The 21311-nt window shown below is 30.0% G+C and overlaps 3 protein-coding genes across 6 annotated transcripts in view; 2 read left to right on the top strand and 1 right to left on the bottom strand.

The window, feature by feature from the left end:
* Nucleotides 1-16549, top strand: part of LOC147909399 (uncharacterized) — a 29957-nt gene extending 13408 nt beyond the window's left edge. For 2 of the 3 annotated variants that reach the window (XM_087407131.1, XM_087407129.1), the window contains one exon: nt 6688-16549. In XM_087407131.1, coding sequence (XP_087263257.1) covers nt 6688-6758 — 71 coding nt within the window. In that variant the 3' untranslated portion in view covers nt 6759-16549. The other variant, XM_087407130.1, reaches the window with a different exon arrangement.
* The window catches only part of LOC105148581 (uncharacterized), a 53025-nt gene that overhangs the window by 13278 nt on the left and 18436 nt on the right, over nt 1-21311 (top strand). The gene's annotated exons all lie outside the window — the stretch shown is intronic.
* Nucleotides 1-21311, bottom strand: part of LOC147909398 (uncharacterized) — a 33901-nt gene that overhangs the window by 2843 nt on the left and 9747 nt on the right. The gene's annotated exons all lie outside the window — the stretch shown is intronic.

Here is a 21311-nt window from a genome sequence, read left to right as displayed (position 1 = left end):
GCTCGTTACCTTTGCGAATTTGCTTATAATAACCTATTAAATTAAAAAGACTTTTTTATTGTACCACGAAATGGACTACATTTTATATTTTTTTCTCGTTGTGTATTATTGGACTCTTAACAGATTTACTAAGGTATATCATCATATTTTTAATTTTTATGTGATTAATATTAATTCTTTTTGTTTACGGTTACTTTTCCAGAACTTTCTTATGACTTTGTTAATTCTTGATAAAAATGACTCACAGCGTATTACACAGAAAGAAGAAAAAATTTTTTGTTAAGGAATTGTAAGAATATTGTAAGATTATGTACGAATTTTTAGAACGACATTTATATTATTGTATGATTGCATTGAAAATGACTCAATTGGAGTTGAAACGTTTGTTTTATTTTATTGTATTTTAATTGTTTTGTATTAAGTTTGCTTATCTAAATTATAATTTTTTTATATACGTCATTGGCTCTTTGCCCTTCTTTTATACTACCTTTTGCTTACATTATATATATATTATATATTAGATTTTCAGTACTGACATTGTATATCGAAATGTTGATCATGCTTGCCTAGTCTTATATGGTTTATAATCTTGTTCATCGTATTCTTTTTCAAATCTTTTGTAACTTGAGTCAACTTGACAACAATTATCTTAGAAAATTTGTGCAAGAATCCTATGTGGAAACTTTTGACTTCCAATTATCTGGAGCTCGATATGGATAATTTTCCCTGCCAATGTACAGAAGTCAAAATGGAGCCTTATTTTAACACATGCTTTGCTTTGACATAATTTCTAATGTATGGTATTTGATTGTTAATTGTCGGGTGATAATAATGTGTTTTTATAACTGTTCTTTTCTCCTTTTTCTCATAAATGTAAACCTCTTAATAATTGTGAAAAAATGTATGAGGTAGCACAGGAAATTAATGGATCAATATGAAGCTCTGAAGTCACAAAAAAAATCTAAGTGTTTACTATATCTCTAAAATAACTATAAAGATGCTTTCTTTTAGAATATAATAGGTCCGCATATAATGTGTCTTGAATATTGAGTAGTGATGTGTGTGTGTGTGTGTGTGTGTGTGTATGTGTGTGCGTGTGTGTGTATACGTGTGCGTGTGTGTGTGTGTCACGCGCATGGATGGTGTATGCGTGGTGTGTGTGTGTATGCATGCGTGAATGTGCGTGTACGTCGTGTTGTTGGTGTATGTGTGTGTGTATGTGTGCGTGCGCGCGCTTGTATGTGCGTTGCGTATATATACGAGTTCCGTGTGTATACAAGTTGTGTGTAGATCGTGTGTGTATGTGTGTCTGTTGCATATGTGTGCGTGGACGTATGCATGTGCATATATATATTATATATACGTATACATATGCATCAAATTATTTAAAAGAGATGTAGTAGATTACTTAGGTTCCATATCTAGGTACAGAGCTCCATATCTTTGTAACCATTGGTTTTCTGTAGATGTGGCAAAGAAAACATTAATTGTTCAGAATCATAACAATTACAATATATCTCAAAATGGAGCAATAAATCGGCTAAACTTTCCATATGAAATGTTATTTACAAAAAAAAAGTATGCTTACTTTTAGTAATGAAATTTTATTTATTCAAGTGGAAGCATACTTCATTTCCCTTTTATGGAAAAAACTCTACAATACCTAATAAAAATAAGCTTTTCATATTTATTAAGCCAAGTGTAATTTTACAAATAAGAAAAAGAGAACAATATATATAAAGATACACTATTATTCTATAATTAAAATTTTTTGCTTTGTATTTTACAACAAATTTCATTTCATGTCAGGTACAATTAAAAATAAATTTCGAATGTGTTGTATGAAGTCATATAGTACAATTTTTTTTTCAATTTAGTTCAAGATATATTAATTCTGTTGCACATATCTTTCTAGAAGATAATAGTAAAGGCACGATGAGCGCTATATATTGTGAGAGAAGTGAAAGCATGTAAACAGAAGATAAAGATTGTTAAATGTAAATGAATTAATGAATGTTTCCGAAATTGTCAAATATATGAAATTACAAATTATTTAATTGAGTATTAAAAATGTATATTGCTAATTATTAGACAATGCTTTTAAAAATATTTAAAAAGTATTTTTTTTAAATATTTTTAAAAACGTTAAAAATAATGGGTTAAGTCCCTTTTTTTATTAAAAAAAACATTTATTGTAACGTTTAAAGAAACATTTTTTTAATGTTTAAAAAACGTTTATTTAATGTTTAAAGAAACATTTTTTTAACATTAAAAAACGTTTTTTAATGTCAAAATTAAAACAAAATTAGAAAAAATAACAATATAGAAGCTTTTTTAAATTTTTTTTAAATTTATTTTTTTATCGACAGTGCCTAAATATTAGATAACTAATTTTATTAATTAATTCTAATTTTTAATTATATATTAATCTTTTTCACTTACCGGCCGGATTTTGAACTTAGGACCTCAGAATTATGAGTTTTATATCTTATCCGTCTAACGCCACTATCGATGCACACAGTTCTTATTGTCCATATGGTATACTTAATGCAATTATATTATATTAACTTCTCTTCCGTGATTATTTTATTATTCCGATCCCTTTTTTATTAATTTGAGCTTTAGAAAATAATATTTTTTACATATTTGTAATAAACATCAGATAAATGTTAAATAAATTTCTTTAATCATATTTTAAATAAATAAATAACAAAACAAACATTTATTAAATGTCATATAAACGTTAAAAAAAGATTACGTTAAAATAATACGTTTAAAAAAGATTTAATAAACATTAAATAAATGTTTCTTTAAATCATTATTTCAAAGAAGTAATTAATGTGAAATGAACATTTACTAAACGTTAAATAAACGTGAAATAAATGTTTCTTATCACCACATTTTAAATGAATAAATAATGTACAATAAAATAAACATTTTATAAATGTTAAACAAACATTTAAAAATATTTCTTTGAACCTTTATTTGAAATAATTAACGTAAATAATAATTAATGTAAAATAAATATTAAATAAATGTTTAAAAAATCTTTTTTCAAACCATTGTTTCAAATAAAAAATAAATTCAAAATAAACGTTTAAACAATATTTTTTTAATCATTTATTTCAAATGAAAAATTATAATATTAATAATATTGTTTAATAACGTTAAATGAAAGTTAAATAAACGTTAAATTAATAAATTTTGGAAACGAATCGTGAAAAATGTAAAATTAATGAGAAATAAATATTTAAAAAACATTTAAAAAACATTGTCTGCTGATTGGAAAGATATGTCAAAACAAATATATCAAAAGTTATTATGATATCTTGGACTAAAATTGAAAAAAAATTGCAGCAATATTACATTGTGATATATCGTAATGTAACATCTTAGTAATATTTACATAATATTGTATTACAAGTTGTTATTGCAATATTGTAATCTCACTGCAATATTATATGCTGTAAGAGATCGTATATTACCCTATATTATAGTATTGCTTATATATGTTGCTGGAAAGCATCCGTGTATATCAGTTATATATATCATTTTTAATTTGAAACATATGACTTTGGCAAAAAACTTTTTGCGTTTGTGGCTGTATGCTCTTTCCAATTTATATTTCATTATATATCATTTATATATTATTTATATATTAGTTATTAATATTTTTTGGAAATTCCTTTCGGTTTAAGTATTATTTTTGTTATAATGTCAGTTTGTACAGCTTAGATTTTTAATATCATCCTCCGTCAGTAATAACCTTCCGTCAGTAACCTGTTTTCGATTGTGGTTTTGTATTTATTCTAGCAATGAAACAAACAGTTCATGTTGACAATCTTGTATGTATATACACGATGTCATAACATTTTTTTAGGATGCGATGTCGAACCCCACTATCTATTTGTTTTATTAAAATTTACTAAAACTCAAATATTGACAGTGTGCTTTGAAAGACAGTGTGCCGACAGAGAGTTAATATATTAGCTTAAATGTAAGTGCAATTCAAGACAATCTTAGCTTTTCTTATTTCGCTGCGAAATAAAAGAGAAGGTCTCATGATCCCTTGTAGAAAAATATTGAGCACTATTGTACTATTGCACTACAGTATACTAGGCGCCGCCAAGCAAGCGGTGTATAATACGCAGTATCGCCGCAAGATGAACTCGTTTTCCGTAAGAAGAAAATGACGCGAATCTCTATAAAGAGGCATATGTAAATGAAATCCGTCACTTACTCTCAGCTCGATCAGAGTGTGCTCGTAGAGTTTCTGAAAGCGCTTTTTTTTTTAGTTATTAATAGTTAGTTTCTATGATACATACTCGTTTCCTGCATTTTTTATCTTGCCGAAACGCGGATATATATAGAAGATCTTAGCACTACTCAGTATTACTGAACACTTCTGCACTACTACACTACTGTAGTAGTACAGTAGTGCTGTAGTGTATTAGTATTACAGTAATATGCAGTAATGCTGTAGTGCAATAGTACAGTAGTGCCTCAAAATACTCTTAGTGCTCAGTGGTACTTTTTTATAAGGGACGTGTGTGTTTAAATATTATAAAATATAATCTTAAAAGAACTCCTTACCGAAATATCTAGAAAAATAATGCTAATGAAATGTAAAAATTTGATATTCTTAAAAATATGTTACAGCGAGGGTTCCCAAATGCCATTGAAAGGTTAGGGTACGATTTTCATTTCTCCACTCCGCAACATTCCTTCTTGAAAGTATGTTAATATTTATTGAAACGCAATAAATTTTTTAATAAATTTGTAATGCAAATGTGTAATGAATATTATATATAATATTATATGTGATTATTATGTTAAAATAAATGAAATATATTTTCAAAATAAAAAAAAGTTATATTTTTTTTATATCAAAAAGACACGATAATATTTTCATTCGTTTTCTAAATATGGATTTATTTTTTAAGATATTTTTAAGACATCAAAAAGAAAATTTTAAGACATTTCTCATATCTTAAAGACATTTTCCAGATATTAAAAAATATCTTTTAGATAACTTAAAGATGTCTTTTAGAATTTTACGAGATATTTTTTAGATATCTCTAAATATCTAAAAGATATCTTAAACTGTTGCATCTTTTAGGTTTCTAAAAGATCTATTTTTTCGTAAAAAATACAAGATATCGCAAGACATCGCAAGACATGGTGAGATATCTTTTAAAAATCTAAGAGATATCTTCTATCTAATTGATACGTCTCTCAAGCGTTAAAATTCTAAGCATGTTCGCGTATATGAATTTAGACATACTTGGTCAAATGTGGTTTTTTGCATTGGAAATCCTGTTATATCCAAATTATAGTTGGAATTTCGGATATGTTACACGCCAACTCTTGTCTGCAAATCCAATCTTGTTCAATACATATTTGGAATTCCAAATAATAATTCAAATCGAATTTGTTGCATGGAAATTCCGTTATGTCGAGCTTAGAAATTCATCTAAAGAAAAAATTTTTTAGGAAATCTTGTTAACTGAAGATATCAGACAAGTTTTTTATGTACTTTGGGTGATTTTAAAATTATTATTTATTTACTATTTTTATGTAATATGACATGCTGAAGATGGCCAGATAATAGTCAAAATGTATATGTTTATAATTTTGAACATTATAAATTTTAATATATGACATACCGCGACATATATATAATAACTTACGTTGTGGTTTTGTATATTGTTTATGAATAAAAATCACGCGATTATTATTTATTTTTAATTTATTATTTATTTTTAAAGATAAAAATAATCAGAGTTAAATGAAGTAAAATCGCACGCAACAAATTTTTTATTGATAAGAAATTTGTATTTATTTTATACATACAAAAAATATATACATATAATAGGGCTCTCGAAAATAAATAATAAAAATAAAATATTAATGAGCGAGCAATGAGAGCATTCACAGCGTGGTACTTGGAATACAATACATATAATATATTCAACACATAATTTTTTACATTACGTATTATAAGAATCTTAAACGGTTCGGTTCAAACCATCTTCAGCATATAATTTTCTATGTTACAATATACAATATTACAATTCGCAATGTTGGAAATAGTTTCTTCAAACAGAGAATGAGCATACCCCTACTTCCTAATTGACGAATGCCATGAAATCTCTTCATTGTTTAATCAAGTGAGTAACATGTAATATAAAAAATTATTGTTGAATATATATATTTTATGCATTACGCTCAAAATGTAAAAGGACATGTAACGTCCTATACATGTATTTTGAGTAAAATTTTCCTCGGAAAGGATGTTTTGGAATGTAGCTTAAGTAAATATTATACTTTCATTATACTTATATCCTGCTGTTTCATATTTAAATCTTTGCGTAAGAGCGATGTCGATAAAAGTTGAATCCAACTTTTTTAAAATAGGCAAATTGAGGGAGAATTCATTCACGTGATCATTTGTTGCTGTGACAAGCGACACTATGAAATTGTACCTTTAGTCTCGTAAACTCACTTTAGAAGTGAGATTATAAATCTGTGTTGTCATATGTCAAATAACTTTTTATCAAAGTAAGCAAATAATGACGTCATTAATCTGAATATGAAATACTCAGCTCACTTCAGACTCAGTTTCACTTGTGTAAATGGAAAGCAACTCTTATCTCCACATTGAACAAGTTGTCATAATCATTTCAGCGTTTCCGAGCTCTCCCGATCCAAGAGATACAACAGCTAGCAACGAAGGATGGGATCTTCCATCACAGTGAAAACTCGGTACGTAAGGCGCAAAAATATATTGGAAGAAAGGGATACAGAGAAGAATTAAAAAAAAGATGTCGACTGCCGGATCGGACGGACAAAGCTTGATGCAGGGAATGGCATCGGCACCGAAAGAGATATTGGTAAAACCCATTACAAGTGGATACGTTTGACCGGAACGACCGTGGTGAGATAATTGCAGCGACTGGAAGATTTATTTTACAAATTGAAGAAGATTATTTTTTTCTCTATATGCCTTACGAGAGATGTTGTGACGTAAAGTCTGAATGTATTAAAATTTATCTCTTAATTTAAAGATACGTCGTTATTGTCGGCTAGATAAGAAATATACGTTCGTTTTTTCGGTAGATGGCTTTTAACTTTATAATCATTTATCTAACCAGCAGACCAGCGTTGCACGTAACGGTTGTGACGCGCGCGGCGCAAATTATTCAAAATGAAATATCGAGATCATTGAGGAACTAAGTGTCTATAGGCATTCACCATCAAAGAATTAAGTGTCTTGATGTTGTCTACATGTTCGCTGTCGAGGAAGTGGTATCTAGATGTTCATCGTTAAGAAACTGAGTGTCTAGCTATTAACTATTGAGAAATTAGATATCTTAGTTATATTAGGTGTTGGAATTAATTCGTAGCGTTTTACAAGTGATGGGAAGTACTTTCATTAATGTATTTTTTAATGCTCATGTGAAATAAATAACATTCTTTCATTAAAAAACGCTACGAATTAATTCCAACACCTAATAAGATACATCATTATTATCATTGTCATCGATCAGAAGAAAATATACGATTGCAGTGCTTTATATATCAATCACATGAAATCCCTCAAATGATCAGACTGTCTGTATAGGAACTCTATGCGCTTTAGGCACAAAGCATTAAGAAATGAGGTCTATGTGAGCGTTTTACAGCAAGGGCACAGTGTAACACAATGAACATTACATCTTTGTCATTTACCAACATGAAACTAAAACTTAATGTTAAATATGAATGAAATGATTCACTGTGTTATTGTGTATTGTGTCCTTGCTAGAAAATGTCCAGTAACATCCCTAACAGCACATGATATCCTGCACATTATTCCACTTTCATATCAATTATACTGTGATCATCTCTAATAAACTGAGATTAACGCAATAATATGTCGTGTGATATTCCGTTTTTTTTCGCGCGCATATAATCTCAAATTTTACTCAATATGAAATACCGTATATCTTAGGTTTAACGTTAGGTATGGAAACAGTATCCAAATAGCAAAATGCTACTAGTAGTATGCCAGCAATACGCCAGCAAACTTGATCATGACATTACAGCAGATGTCAAACTGCTGCTTCCGCATTAAACTTAGTTTCTAACAATATAATCTGCCACCATAGAACGACGGTAGAAATGTTAATAAAAATCGAGTATTTTTTGGTATAAATACCGTGACAGCAAATATATAACAAATATCGGACAAAGTTTGCCATATCAAATACTAATAGCAGAAATTAAAAATCTTATATTATGACAATTTGAGGGAGTGACAAATTTTTGAGAACAGAAAATATTTACATTTGAGATAAACTTTTAATTTGTTAATCTAACATTTTTGCATATTTTATCAAAAACGATATTTTAAATATACAATTAAAAATTTATTTACTAAGTTATTTATTAAGAATTATTAAATGTTTTCACCAAACCTGTTTCTACTGTGGAGGTATAAACCTTTTTTTTTATCTATTTTTCTTTTCAAATTCATAAATTAATGAAGCCACCTGGGGGCGACTAGATATTTAGGCGTGGGAAAATGCATCACTGAACTCGGATCAAACAATGACAGCAAAACACAGCAAAAACCGAGGATGGCCTGCTGTCACGACGTGACTGTAAAAACGTGGTAAATATAAAACACAATCTGCGTTATCAGCTACTGAGGGCAAGAATGTAACAGAAATAATATAATATATAATAAATAAATAAATTTTAAATAAAAGCGAATAATTCAAATTGGGCTCTTGAAATATTAAAACAAATAAAAAATAGAATAAAAAAATTGGTGCGATTATCATATATATATTTCGATTGTATCTATTACATAATATATAAAATTGAATGTTTCGGTTATATTCAAGCCATCCTCAGCAGTCTCCAGTCATAGCAATAATTGATAACAATCCAATGTTCATAATGTCAAAGAAATCGAGTGCAGCAAGCAAGTTTCACAGATTACCATATCTAGAGTGTATGTAACTGTCAGTTAACTGATTAACTAAGTGTGAGCTGAATTAGAAATAATATCATTATTATCATTAAATAGATTATCATTAAATACATTAAAAAGACAGTTACTAAAAAGAAAGCATAACAAAAACTTATGGAAACTTATCTACTGCACACCATAACTGCACAATAATATAAATTAAATAAATTAAAATTGACAAAATCAAGTTAAATTTCTTGTAAGTACGTAATGTTCGTAGTGTCAAAATTAGAGTCAACTTATATAAAAAAATATTAAGAAATAAATATTATAAGAAAGGAAACATTGCCAGAAATCATTGAATTGAAAAACATAGATAGCCGCTTAAGTATAGTTACACCAATCAAAAGAATTAAAATTTATTAATTATGTTATTTTATTAATTATGTTCGTATAAGCAAGTACTCCGTGTTTCATTTCAAATTTAATTAAATGCATTGTTTTGCATTTTGATATTAAGCATTTCAGACACTAACTTTTTATCAATATATTTCATTATCTAAAATTTTTGTATTCATCTAATCAAAATCATGTTCAAATTGTAATCTATATTTAAAAACAGACAAGTTAACGCTCCTTTTATTAATGTCATTTTTATGTTCGTTAATTCTAGTCTTTAATTTACGACTTGTCTGTCTCACATAAGAAGCATTGTAATTTTTACAATTAATCTTGTAAATCACATTCTTCTTCGACTCGTGAGAAAGAACGTCTTTTTGTGTTTTAATAATTCCGTCAAATTTATTCAAACTGAAAAAAGACAATTTGACATTAAGATTTTTGATGATGCTCTTAAATTTATCATAAATACAAGGCAAAAATGGGATGGTAAACCACCGAAGTTGTTTTATTGTCAATGTTAGGTTTATCTGTTTGTTTAAGCGTCTTACGTTTTAAAAGAGACCTTAATCGTAAATTGATCGTGTCAGAAATAAAATTAATAGTCGTTGTCCAAAAATATCTTAATTATGATAAAGATTAAATTCCAATTTTCCGTTCGCATTAATTATCGTTACGTCCAAAAAATTCAATTAGTCACCACCAATCTCCAAAGTGAACTGCACTTAAATGAAAAGAGTTAAATACCTCTAAAAATTCTTCAATTAAGTAATTAGAAATAGCAGTCACAATGTCGTACATATCTAAAATAAAAAGATAGCGCAGTTCCAAATCTCTCCAAAGCTTTGTTCTCTAAATCTTTCATAACCAAATCTACAATAATGGGAGACAATGGAGAACCTATGGGTGTTCCAAATTTTTGAATGTAAATTCTGTTATCAAAAATAAAAAAAGATAAATATATAGGATTTTTTCTTAAGATTATCTTATCTTTTTGGGTAGTTTAAAGATAGTTTAGATATTGTGTTTGTTTAATATCCTGCCAATCCGATCTGTTTCTTTAACATACGGGAAAATGGATCGGATCTTTTCGTCTGGTTATGTGTCAGAGACCGTTGTCTTGTTTGCATGTTTATTGATTATTTGGATTATGTCGTGTCCGTTTTTCTGTAAAGCTAGTTTTAAGTGGTTGTCTGTAGATGTTTTTTGTCAGAGATGGTGAAACCTCTATGTACAAGTGAGTTGATTGTAGACTGTTTTTGTGCTGGGTGACAGTGCGACTCGACATGTAGGTATCTATGGTTTTCTGTACACTTGATGGTACTGTCAGCTTTCTTAGAGACAAGAACATCTAGGAAGGGGAGTTTTCCGTTTTTCTCTAAGACTATAGTGAAGTGGATATTTGGATGTTGATTGTTGAGGAAAATAAGAAATTTACAGAGTTCGGCTATGTCTCCATATCACGAATGTGTCGTCTACATAACGGAACCAAACTTCTAGTTTTTGGTTGTTTTTCTGAGGGCTTCTTTCTCAAAAATATTCCATGAAGATGTTGGTGATTACAGGAAAAATAGGAGAGCCCATTACCGTTCCTGTTTTTCATTTTGTATCCTGTATTTATATTTTCACTCTGTATTCTTGTTTTTATATAGCTCATTATTATGACTTTTTATGTCATTTTTATTTTTTACAAATTGACTCAAGTTTTTTATAGATTTTAATTTTAGTGTTATACATTTTATAATCATTAGGTTTTAGACAATTGTAAGCTATAATCTGCATTGCGTCATCCTTATACAATTTTTTTACAACTAGGACTTACTATTATCATATTGTTATATCCGCGCTGCTTCGATTCTCTACGCGCTGAATCGTGTCACGAGCGAGAAGGATTGACAAGCGGTTGCGAAGGAGACGCTGTTAGAATTGGATCGGATTTTGAACTGTCAACGCGCCCGTTCAAGCTCCCTTCCTTCAGAAACAATATTCGCTGTAACTTACGAGCCGTTGCCTTTGTGCGAGAGTTAATAAAGTGCCTTTTTTATAATTTATGTATTATTATTTCCGCGATTCGAGCGTGCACGTTTACTCGAGCTGGCGATTCGGTTGTGCATAGCGGATAACGACAAGCGTAACATTTGAGGGGCTCGTCAGACTCGGAGAATCCAGACGACAGGAATGCTTCGTTCGTCTAGCGTGACAAGAAAAAGAGCTCAAATAATGGACTCCAAAAGGACGATGAGAATGTTAGTAGAGTTGGAAGGCCTAGAAAGAATGTCGGAAACGACAGCCCTCTGAGCCGCACGACAAGAGTCGGAGCAGATGCCGGAAACGACAGCCTTACAGGCCGCGCTATTGGAGATACGACAGCTTCGGAAGAGCAGCGATCACGAGAGGCGAAGCTGTTAGCGATATTAAGAAATCGAATCGAGGCTGCAGTGCATCAAATATCGCCAGATCAATTTTGGTTGCAACACGAGCTGTCCGTACTAGATGCAATGCTTGTATTGTTGCAAGAGGCCAACATTTTGAATAATATTTACATTAATCAAGTTAATAAAGCATACAGCGTAAATAAGTAATGGAAAAGTACAACAATGAAAACTACGGTTTGTCTTTTTTGCGATTTTTTTCCAAAATGAAGCAAAAACGAGCATATCTCTACAGGACTTTTTTTCTTAGTTATCGATTCTCTACATATTCCCGAAGTTTAGACATTTCGGGACACTAATATTTCAATCCGCAATGTTGAAAATAGTCTCTGCGTTCGAACAGAGGATGAGCATATCCCTATTTCCTAGTTAAGAAATGTAACATGTTGAGAATTGTAATATGACGTGTTGCGCTTTGAATTATTATATTATCTGCGAAGGCGGAGGATAAGTAAAAAAAAGGAGAAACTACATAAAATCAATACAACTATAATATTGTTATTCATTACTGTACCTTGTAGTTAATTATTTGATTAAACAATGGTTGCGTTCAGCAGAAAAAGCAGTTTTGCAACTGTTGTAAAATTCTTGAATATGATTTTATACATTTAGATCCAATAAGTAACTAAGGGCGAGATCAATCATATTAAAGAATTTTACAAGAGTTGCAATGCTGCTTTTTCTATTGAACGTAGCCAATGAAGAGATTTCACGGCATTTTTTGGGAAGTCATTTTTTTCTTCACACATACAAGCGCGTATAATGATTTATATAACAGTTTTTTTTTTAGAGGAGCACGTACCTTAGTGCTTTTTTATTTTTTTTTTAAAGTTTTTATTTTTACGTAAAAATGAATATTTAGTGCAAAAATGAAAATAATCTTCAACGACCTTGATCTTAATAAATATTATCCAGGACATGATTCTGAACAACATTCAGGAGATTTTAGCCGTTGATTGGACACATTAGATACTGCTAATGTCGACTGCAACTTCCAAGCTTTATAACTTGAAAAGTATTTAATGAAAAATAACTTTATTATAGAAAAGCTCTTGATACCAGCTATTAGACTGCGACATAAAAAATAGGATGTTCAATTTAAAAAAAAATCGGTTTGACCTTGACCTAACCTTCGCGAGATCACTCAAAGTCAAACGGATGTGATCAGTGAATAGACCTTTTTAGATTATACAACTTTTGTTGGAAATATTATTCTCAAAAAATGCTTCGCTTTCGAGATATTCGACCGTTTCCAGACTTTTGATATATAATACTTTGTACTCGTATATTACACGATTCTTAACTCTCACTTTTTTCCTTACATAAAAACATTGTCTGTGCGAAGTGGATGCGCAGAATAAAATCCTCACATGCAGGAAAGAGATGTCAACAGATCAGGTGAGCCAGTGTCTCTGTCATAGGTTCAAAAATATATATAATACATGCGCAAATTAGCGCAGATCTTATTCTGTACATGTAGTACATGTATTTTAGCAATAAATAGGTTTTTCATTATCTGATTAACTTGTGGTTAGACCCTAATGTGTTATGGACTTCATCTATGATGATGTCATGAATGAAGCCCATCGAGTTATCAAGTTAAAATATCAAGTTAAGTTTAATCACAAACTAACTAGATAATGAAAAATCGAGTCTTAATGGGACCAGTATGTTTATCATATACAGGTGTCCCAGAATATTTGAAACTATTTTCATATGCAGACACAGCAGACTAAACTGACAATAAGTCGAAAAATTCTCTAACTTTTCAATGTTTGTAGTAGTTAAAGAGTTATTAATTATAATATTATTAAAAATCGCCGTATTATCTATCGCATGCGAATATAAGCGCATGCTGGAAAAAAACAAGGTGAGCTATTTCCGTGAATGGAAAATTATTATTGGATTATAAATATATAGACGATATAACTAGGGCGGTACCTACCACTTTAATTAATTCGGTTCTCGACATTTTTAACTCTCAGCATCCGAGGATTCAGTTTACCATGGAGGTCGGTGACAATAGGTTAAACTTTTTGGATGTTAATTATTAATAATAGTAAAATCAAATTTGATTGGTACCATAAATTAACGTTTTCGGGGAGGTATTTGAATTTCTTGTCTCATCACCCGATTTCTTAAAAGAGGGGCACGATTACTGATTTGGTAGATAGAATAATTTTACTTTCGAATCCTAAATTTCATCTTGATAATTTTTGTTTTGTAATTAAAATCTTGTTGGAAAATGATTATCCGTTAGAATTCAGTTTTGTATTAATAAACGATTGAAAAACATTATTAATTTTAAGAGAAAAAAATAGGATAATGATAATATCGAAAGCGCAGGGCCTTCATGATTTACTGTTTCGTTCCGATGTTTTCCGAGAAATTCATTAGATTAAACAGCGAAAATATTAGAATCATTTTATAGTGTTAATAAGTTGCATGAATTCATCAAAATACATAAGGATCCCCTTTCGTATGAAAAGAAATTCAATGTAATGTACAAGATCTGTTGCAAAGATTACGATGCGAGTTACGTGGGACAAACAGGAAAATAGCTGAAGACGAGAACAGCTGAGCACAGGAATCATATTTGGTGGAACATAATCACGTATTCGATCATAAGTGACTACCGATTGGAAGAAGACCACGAGTTCGATTGGGAAAATATTGCAGTTTTGGATGAGGAACCCCAAAACAGAAAGATTGGTGTCAGAGATGCTACACATCAGGAGACAGACACGTAGCCTCAATCTGCAGACAGACTTGGAAGGGCTTTCCTAAGGCGTATTCTCCAATTGTAGACGGACTATAAATATCGGAGCGTTGTTATTACCAGCTAATCAGTGTACATTCTTTGTTACATTAAGATTAAATTATTAAAGATTCAATTTTGATTTTAATATCCGTCTGAACTATAATTAATATCAGAGTTTTTTCCCTTCTTTTTTCCTTTTCTTTGCGATTAACGTTTTAGATATATTAAAAAGTTATTCATTAATTTCAACATAATTGATACTGATTCGCTGAATGTCAAAGACTGATTTTTGACTAAACCGATAGAATTTAAGTGTTTGTGATATGGTGAATTTTTGTTTTAGTGAGCTACCTTCTATTATTTTATAATAAATCGCTTTTGTTTCCAACAAATTTACCTTTAATTTTAATACATTTTATTGTTATCAGAGTTCGTTTTTATATTATAGTTTCCGTTAATAGATGGCTCACTGAAATGAATTAGTTTGTAAAAAAATTTTTTGTAATTACATCATATTGTCTTTGAAGATGATTCAAAAGTGAGCCGAAACATGTAAGCGGATTAATTATTAATAAAGTTGTTTTGTTAACCGTATTGGTTTGCACAAAAATTACCGTGATTCCTATTGCTCTGTTATATTCAACCATTTTGTATCGGGTATTTCAGACTACCTATACTACTTTTTCATCTTTGCAGAATAAGTCCAATTGAAAAAATCTTCAGACAAAAGTTGTAGGATTTAAGAAGATTTATTTATCTTATCTTATATAGTATGTCACTAAAGTCACGTCGATTTTTTAAAATGGAAATTCTCATTTTTTATTGCATATTCTTGTAGCTTATCTCGAGAGCTTTTCAAAACAATAATAACAAAATATTTTTTTATTAAATACTTTTTGAGTACCTCCGGCATTTAGCATCATTTAAAATACCTAACTGATGGTCAAATCTTTTAAATGTTACTCGGGGTCATGACGTTGATAACATTTGTCAAAATGAAGACTTTAGAGGTTAATGTTCCTCTTATTTTTATTTTTAGTGTAAAACCGAGGTAATGTTAATGTCGAAGGTATTATAACCTTCAAGCCTTATAACTTGAAAAGTAATTTAATGTTGAATACATTAATGCTTGATAATGAACAACATTTTGTTATAGTATTTTGAAAAGCTCCTGAGATAAACTACAAAGATATATAATAAAAAATGGAGATTTTCGTTTAAAAAAATCGACGTGACCTTGACCTAATCTTGACGACGCTATCTACGGTTAAGTTGATAAGATCAGTAAATAGATTTTTTTAAACTCTACAACTTTTTTCTGAACACTTTTTCGACTGGACCTTATCCTGCGAAGATAAAAGGGTGATATGAGTGATCTGGAACACGTATTTATACACACCAAACAATAATAAATTTTTCACATCAATTGTATGTTTACACGAATTTTTGTCTTTCACATTAATTATATCATTTATAACGTATTACACACTTGATCGATTACGAACGAATTTATCAGTTCGTTATTATTAATCACTACCGATTAATTATTTAGAGACTGAGAATTAAAAGTAAGAAAGAAATTGCATACAGCAATTAATAATCAGAAGTTTTCGTCCTTTTATAAATTGTATCGCGTATCAATACATTCACGGATTTATTCACGCACTTGACTGATTTTTACAAACAAATCTATTGGCTCACTATTATTAATCACTGCCAATTAATCATTCGACAACTGAAAATTACTATTAAGAAGGAAACATTGCACTCGGTAATCACAAAATCAAATTATATCGCAAAATAATACGGCCACTAACTTATACAAGCACTTGAACGACAAAATGAAGAATTTATTAACTTTACTACGGTTAATCAAATACAGGGTGGGCCATCTATTGGTACGTTTTTAAAAATGCGATCAAATGAGCATACATTGATATTTTTTATTAATTTTTTTTTTGTTGTGAAGCTAAAAGTATCCGCGTCAAGAATGAAAAACGATTTCGTTCATGTGGCTCCCTCTACTGGCCTTACAGTATGCCATTCGGTCACCCCAATTATTAATGACATTTTGGACTACCTCGGCGTCGAGTTGAAGTCGTCGGATTCTGTCTCACACTTTGGGCCACAGCCTCAATATTCTCGGGTGTGCGCACTGTCCGAGCTCTGGGACCACTTCTGTCATCCACTAACATCCCTTTCTCACGAACTTTCCTCACCAATTTGCGTATAGCTCCTTCGGTGGGTGCTCACGACCCATATTTCTTTTCAAAATTCGTACAGTTTCGGCGACACAGCACTGACTTTGAAAATAAGTTTTTAAAATTTCAAAACGCTCTTCAAGAGAAAACATGTTGTTTCGTGCCGCGGACGGTATGACTAATAAACTGTCAAAATTTCGGGTCTGTAGCTCGTTCGGTGTTGCCATACGACGAAATTCAAAAACGTACCAATAGATGGCCCACCCTATATTACCGATTAATTATTCGATTGTGATACAATTGATGTAAAAACAAAAACTTATTATTATTTGGTGGATTTATGAGAATCTCGGAATTCACGGTCACGAAATTATTCTGCCTTTTTCCGACTCGCCTGCGATATGAAAACGTCTTTACTAGAAGAGAGAGAAAGAAAGAAAGAAAGAGAGAGATGGGGAGGAGGAGGGAGATGAAATACGTATACGTGCACATATCATCGTGTCACACGTAACAAACAGCTGATCGGAACTGAGCGCCCGCATCAGACGTACGCGATCTATAATTCATTCACTATTTTGGTTTATAATTCAAAAACTAAGCTACGCATAGAATTTTGACAAAGGAAAAATTGTCTTAGAATTATGTCAGGAATATGTCATTTTAAGGACAAAAGTTTATTATGGGACATCCTCTGTGTGCGCGCGCGCGTGTATACAGGGTAGTCCACTTAAATCAACTATCTGAAATATCTCGCTTTTTTTGATGATAAAAAAAATGTTTCAAATAAAAGTGAAACGGTTTCAAGGAGAACATATTTTGGTCATTTTTTTTTCTATATGGAAATGTCAAAAAGATATGAAGGTCATCTCCATTTTTTTAAATGGAATTATGTAATTTTTTTTAAATAATATGATTCTTCTAATTATTCTGCATATAAAAGTATTGAGATAGAGATATCAAAAAATCAATAGTTTACGAGATATTTAATACTTTATTATGGCACATATTGACATAAAATGTTAAATAACTCGTAAATTACAATATTAATATTTTGATAATCATTTCGACAACCGATTTCGATAACCTTATTACTTTTATGAACAGGATAAGGAGATGAATTGGTGGAAAAAACACATAGTTGCTTATTTAAAAAATTATCCATTTTACATACATATATTTTTTAAAGCAATTATGTGTTTTCTTTTCATCAATTGATTCATCTCATTATTGTATATAAGAATTAAGATACGATTATCAAAAAGTTAATAGTTTTTAATATTTTATATCAGTGTACACACCACACACACACACCACACGCGCGCGCGCGGTCTGTCTAAAAAGCTTCGAGACTGATTTTTTTCATATAAATAATACCCTTTTTCCGACTACGGAATCTTTTAATACCAATATTAAACTTTGTACCGAATTTTTTTATGACGCTAGAAGTAGTATGTCCAAAAACTTATTAGCCGTGTAAGTTTCGTTATATTTTACTCTTGTAAAAATTTTTGTAAAGGGATAGCGGACTGTTGTCAAATTTTGTCTTAAATTTCAAATCTAGTATTGACCAATCTTAGGTTCGTATTTTGAAACAGATTTTGTTTCAAAATTCATACTTAATTAATCTTAAATGAAGCAAAACCGACCAAAGAAAAGGCGACAAAATCCAAAATCAAGACAAAGTTGGTTATTTTCTTTCGAAGTTGGTCGTAAATGGCTTTGACTTCCGAAATAAAAAGTTCAAATAAAATTTCGCTGAAACTTCAATGAAATTTGAGTGAAATTATTCTTTGTTCTGAAACATTTTTTTAGTAGAATTTCAGAAAAATAAAATTAACGTAGGAGTTGACGAGTATCACGAGCGATCATAGTGTACAAAAATTATCTTTGATTATCTTTAAATTACCTCGGATTACTTAAGATTACTTAATAGTACCTCAAATTATTCCAGATTATCAAATATTATTTCATATATATTATCCAAGATTACTTTAGAGTATTTAAAATTACATCATTTTTTGAGATTACCCGAGATTTTGCTAAATTTACTTTGCTCATCTAAAATTATCTTATACGAATACATACAGTATTATTTCTTCAGATTACTCCAGAATATCTTTATAAACCACTATGATAAATATCTTTGAGAATATCGATTTTAGATTTTCACTATTTAAGAAAAAAAAACGCAATTTTATGATACAAATATTCATTGTATACAGGAACACAGAAATAAAAAAATTTCGCAAACAGAATATGTATAGATAGTAACAAATCCGACTAATCGTAATATTTGAGATTTTTTAATACTAACAAAGCAATATCCAATTGAATATAAATATTAATAAATATTTTATAAAATATTTAAAAAAAAAACAACAGTAACAGGGACTCTTTGTTAAACGATATTACAATTTAGTGTTAAATTAAAAATTTTGTTAAGATTTATTTGATCGAACTGTTAAAACAGTGCTCGACACTAAATGCACATTTTGGGCTGATTTTTGTAGGCGACACCTGGCGACATCTACTGTCCCCTTATTACCGCTCTAGCGGCCTTCCCACGTAACGCTCTGGCTCAGGAGCGTCGGAAATTACAGAGTGTCTCAGAATGATCACCAAATATTTCATGTGCTAATAGAACTAAGTCAAAAAGTTCTCTATCATTTTACAATTTTCGCAATGGTTAACAAGATATTAATGACTAAAAATCGCCGAATATTGGTTCTCAATAATTTTTTAGTTAAATACTATCAACTTTACAGAGAAATTTTTCTGAGAATTTTTTCAGAATTTTTATCAACTTTTTAGTAAGTATACTCGGCAGCAGAAAGGTTGCAACAATTTTTTTTATGGGTTTGGAATGTGGCTTGCTCGCGTGATTACTTATAAGTCTATCCATATTACATTCAATTCCCAGCAAACCAGAATAGAATAAAATGGATTGAAATTTTTTTCTATCCGAATACGTATTTTAAATACCGAATACTTTTTTTTAGATTTAATTAGATTCGATTGGATTCAATTAGATTCAATTGGATTGAAAAACTGTATTTCCTATTCAAAATTTTGAATTGAACAGTATTCACAATTGCACAGAAAAAGCTAATATTATTTTTAGATTGAAAGGCATAGAGATATGCTCCATGCAATTCCTATAAATAAAAATGCATTGAGGATTGAAAAGCATTCATTTTAACATTCGTGAATCAATTTTTCTGAAAATCTAAATCCATTTCAAATCATTTTAATCCATTCTCGTTTGCTGGGTTGTTTTATAAGCAAGACTGAGTTTCAAAATCTATCAAAAAAAAGTATCGCAACCTTTCTGCTGGTGAGTGTACTGTATTTTTCTATTTGCAATTATTTTTATCAACATGAGAAAATGTGATACTGGAAAAAATTCTGGAAAAATTTTCATAATTCTACGAGAAAAAATAAACAATTTTTGTCACTTATATAGTTCTTCTGTAAAGCTGATAGTACTTGAGTAAAAAATTATTGAAAATCAATATTCAGCAATCTTTAATAATTAATATCTGTTAACTATTGCTAAAATTGTAAAATGGTAGAGGACTTTTCGACTCAGTTTAGTCCGCTTTACCAGCACACGAAAGATTTGACGATCATTCTGGGGCACATCCTGTATACATCCCATACAGCACAGAATTTGCAGCAATATCGCTGCAAAATCTCTGCAATATTGCTGTAACATGTGATGACATCCCGGGACTAGTTGTGATGGGGTGTGTCGTACAGGTGTCTGCTTACAAGTGTCTGCTAACCAATGATGCAATATTATGTCCCCCTTGAAATCGAAAAACTTTTGTCTGAAACATTTTTCAAGAAAATGAATACTTTTCGAGAAATTGGCCTGGTACGGTTGCTCTGTTATACTGTATATATATTGTTTTAAAATTATTAATAAAGTATATATACCTATATATATGTACTATTTTTATTTTATTTAATTAAATATATAATATTTTGAAATCTGAATATGTAATAAGTGACCCCAGTAACTGTAACCGATCTCGCATATGAGGTTAGTTGTTACAAAGTGCATGATTTTATATATTTTATTAATACTAATAAAAAATTAATCATATTATTAAATTATAACAATAATTTTTTTCTAATGTAAGCATGTGACTATTGCAAAATGAGCTTATGGTTTTATATTTTACTAGTTACATGCAAAAAATTCCTAAAAAAAATTATCAATTATCCCCAGTCTCTCTTACCTCCGTGATCAACCTCCCCAAAAATTAATTAATCTAGTTTTATTGCTAAAATATTATTAATTAGCGTATTCCAGAAGACACACGATAAAATTATGATAAAAAAACATTCTTTCTGAATTCGATAATTAATTTCATGATGTTCCTAAGCGGTCATCCATTCTAAGCCGAATCCCAACATAGCATGCTTGACTTCTGTAATCGGAAATTGCTCATTCGATGATCCATGATGTTATAATTGTAACATATCTGATCAAAGATGAAAAAAATGAACATGTATTGAAAAAATAATTAATGTTAAATTTAATTGTAATGTAC

Source organism: Acromyrmex echinatior, chromosome 6 (assembly GCF_024713525.1).
Source record: "Acromyrmex echinatior isolate Ae372 chromosome 6, ASM2471352v2, whole genome shotgun sequence".
In the NCBI taxonomy this organism is placed as follows: Eukaryota; Metazoa; Arthropoda; class Insecta; order Hymenoptera; family Formicidae; genus Acromyrmex; species Acromyrmex echinatior.
The sequence above is the reverse complement of the archived record's forward strand: the minus strand, read 5'-3'. Positions and strand labels throughout refer to the sequence as shown.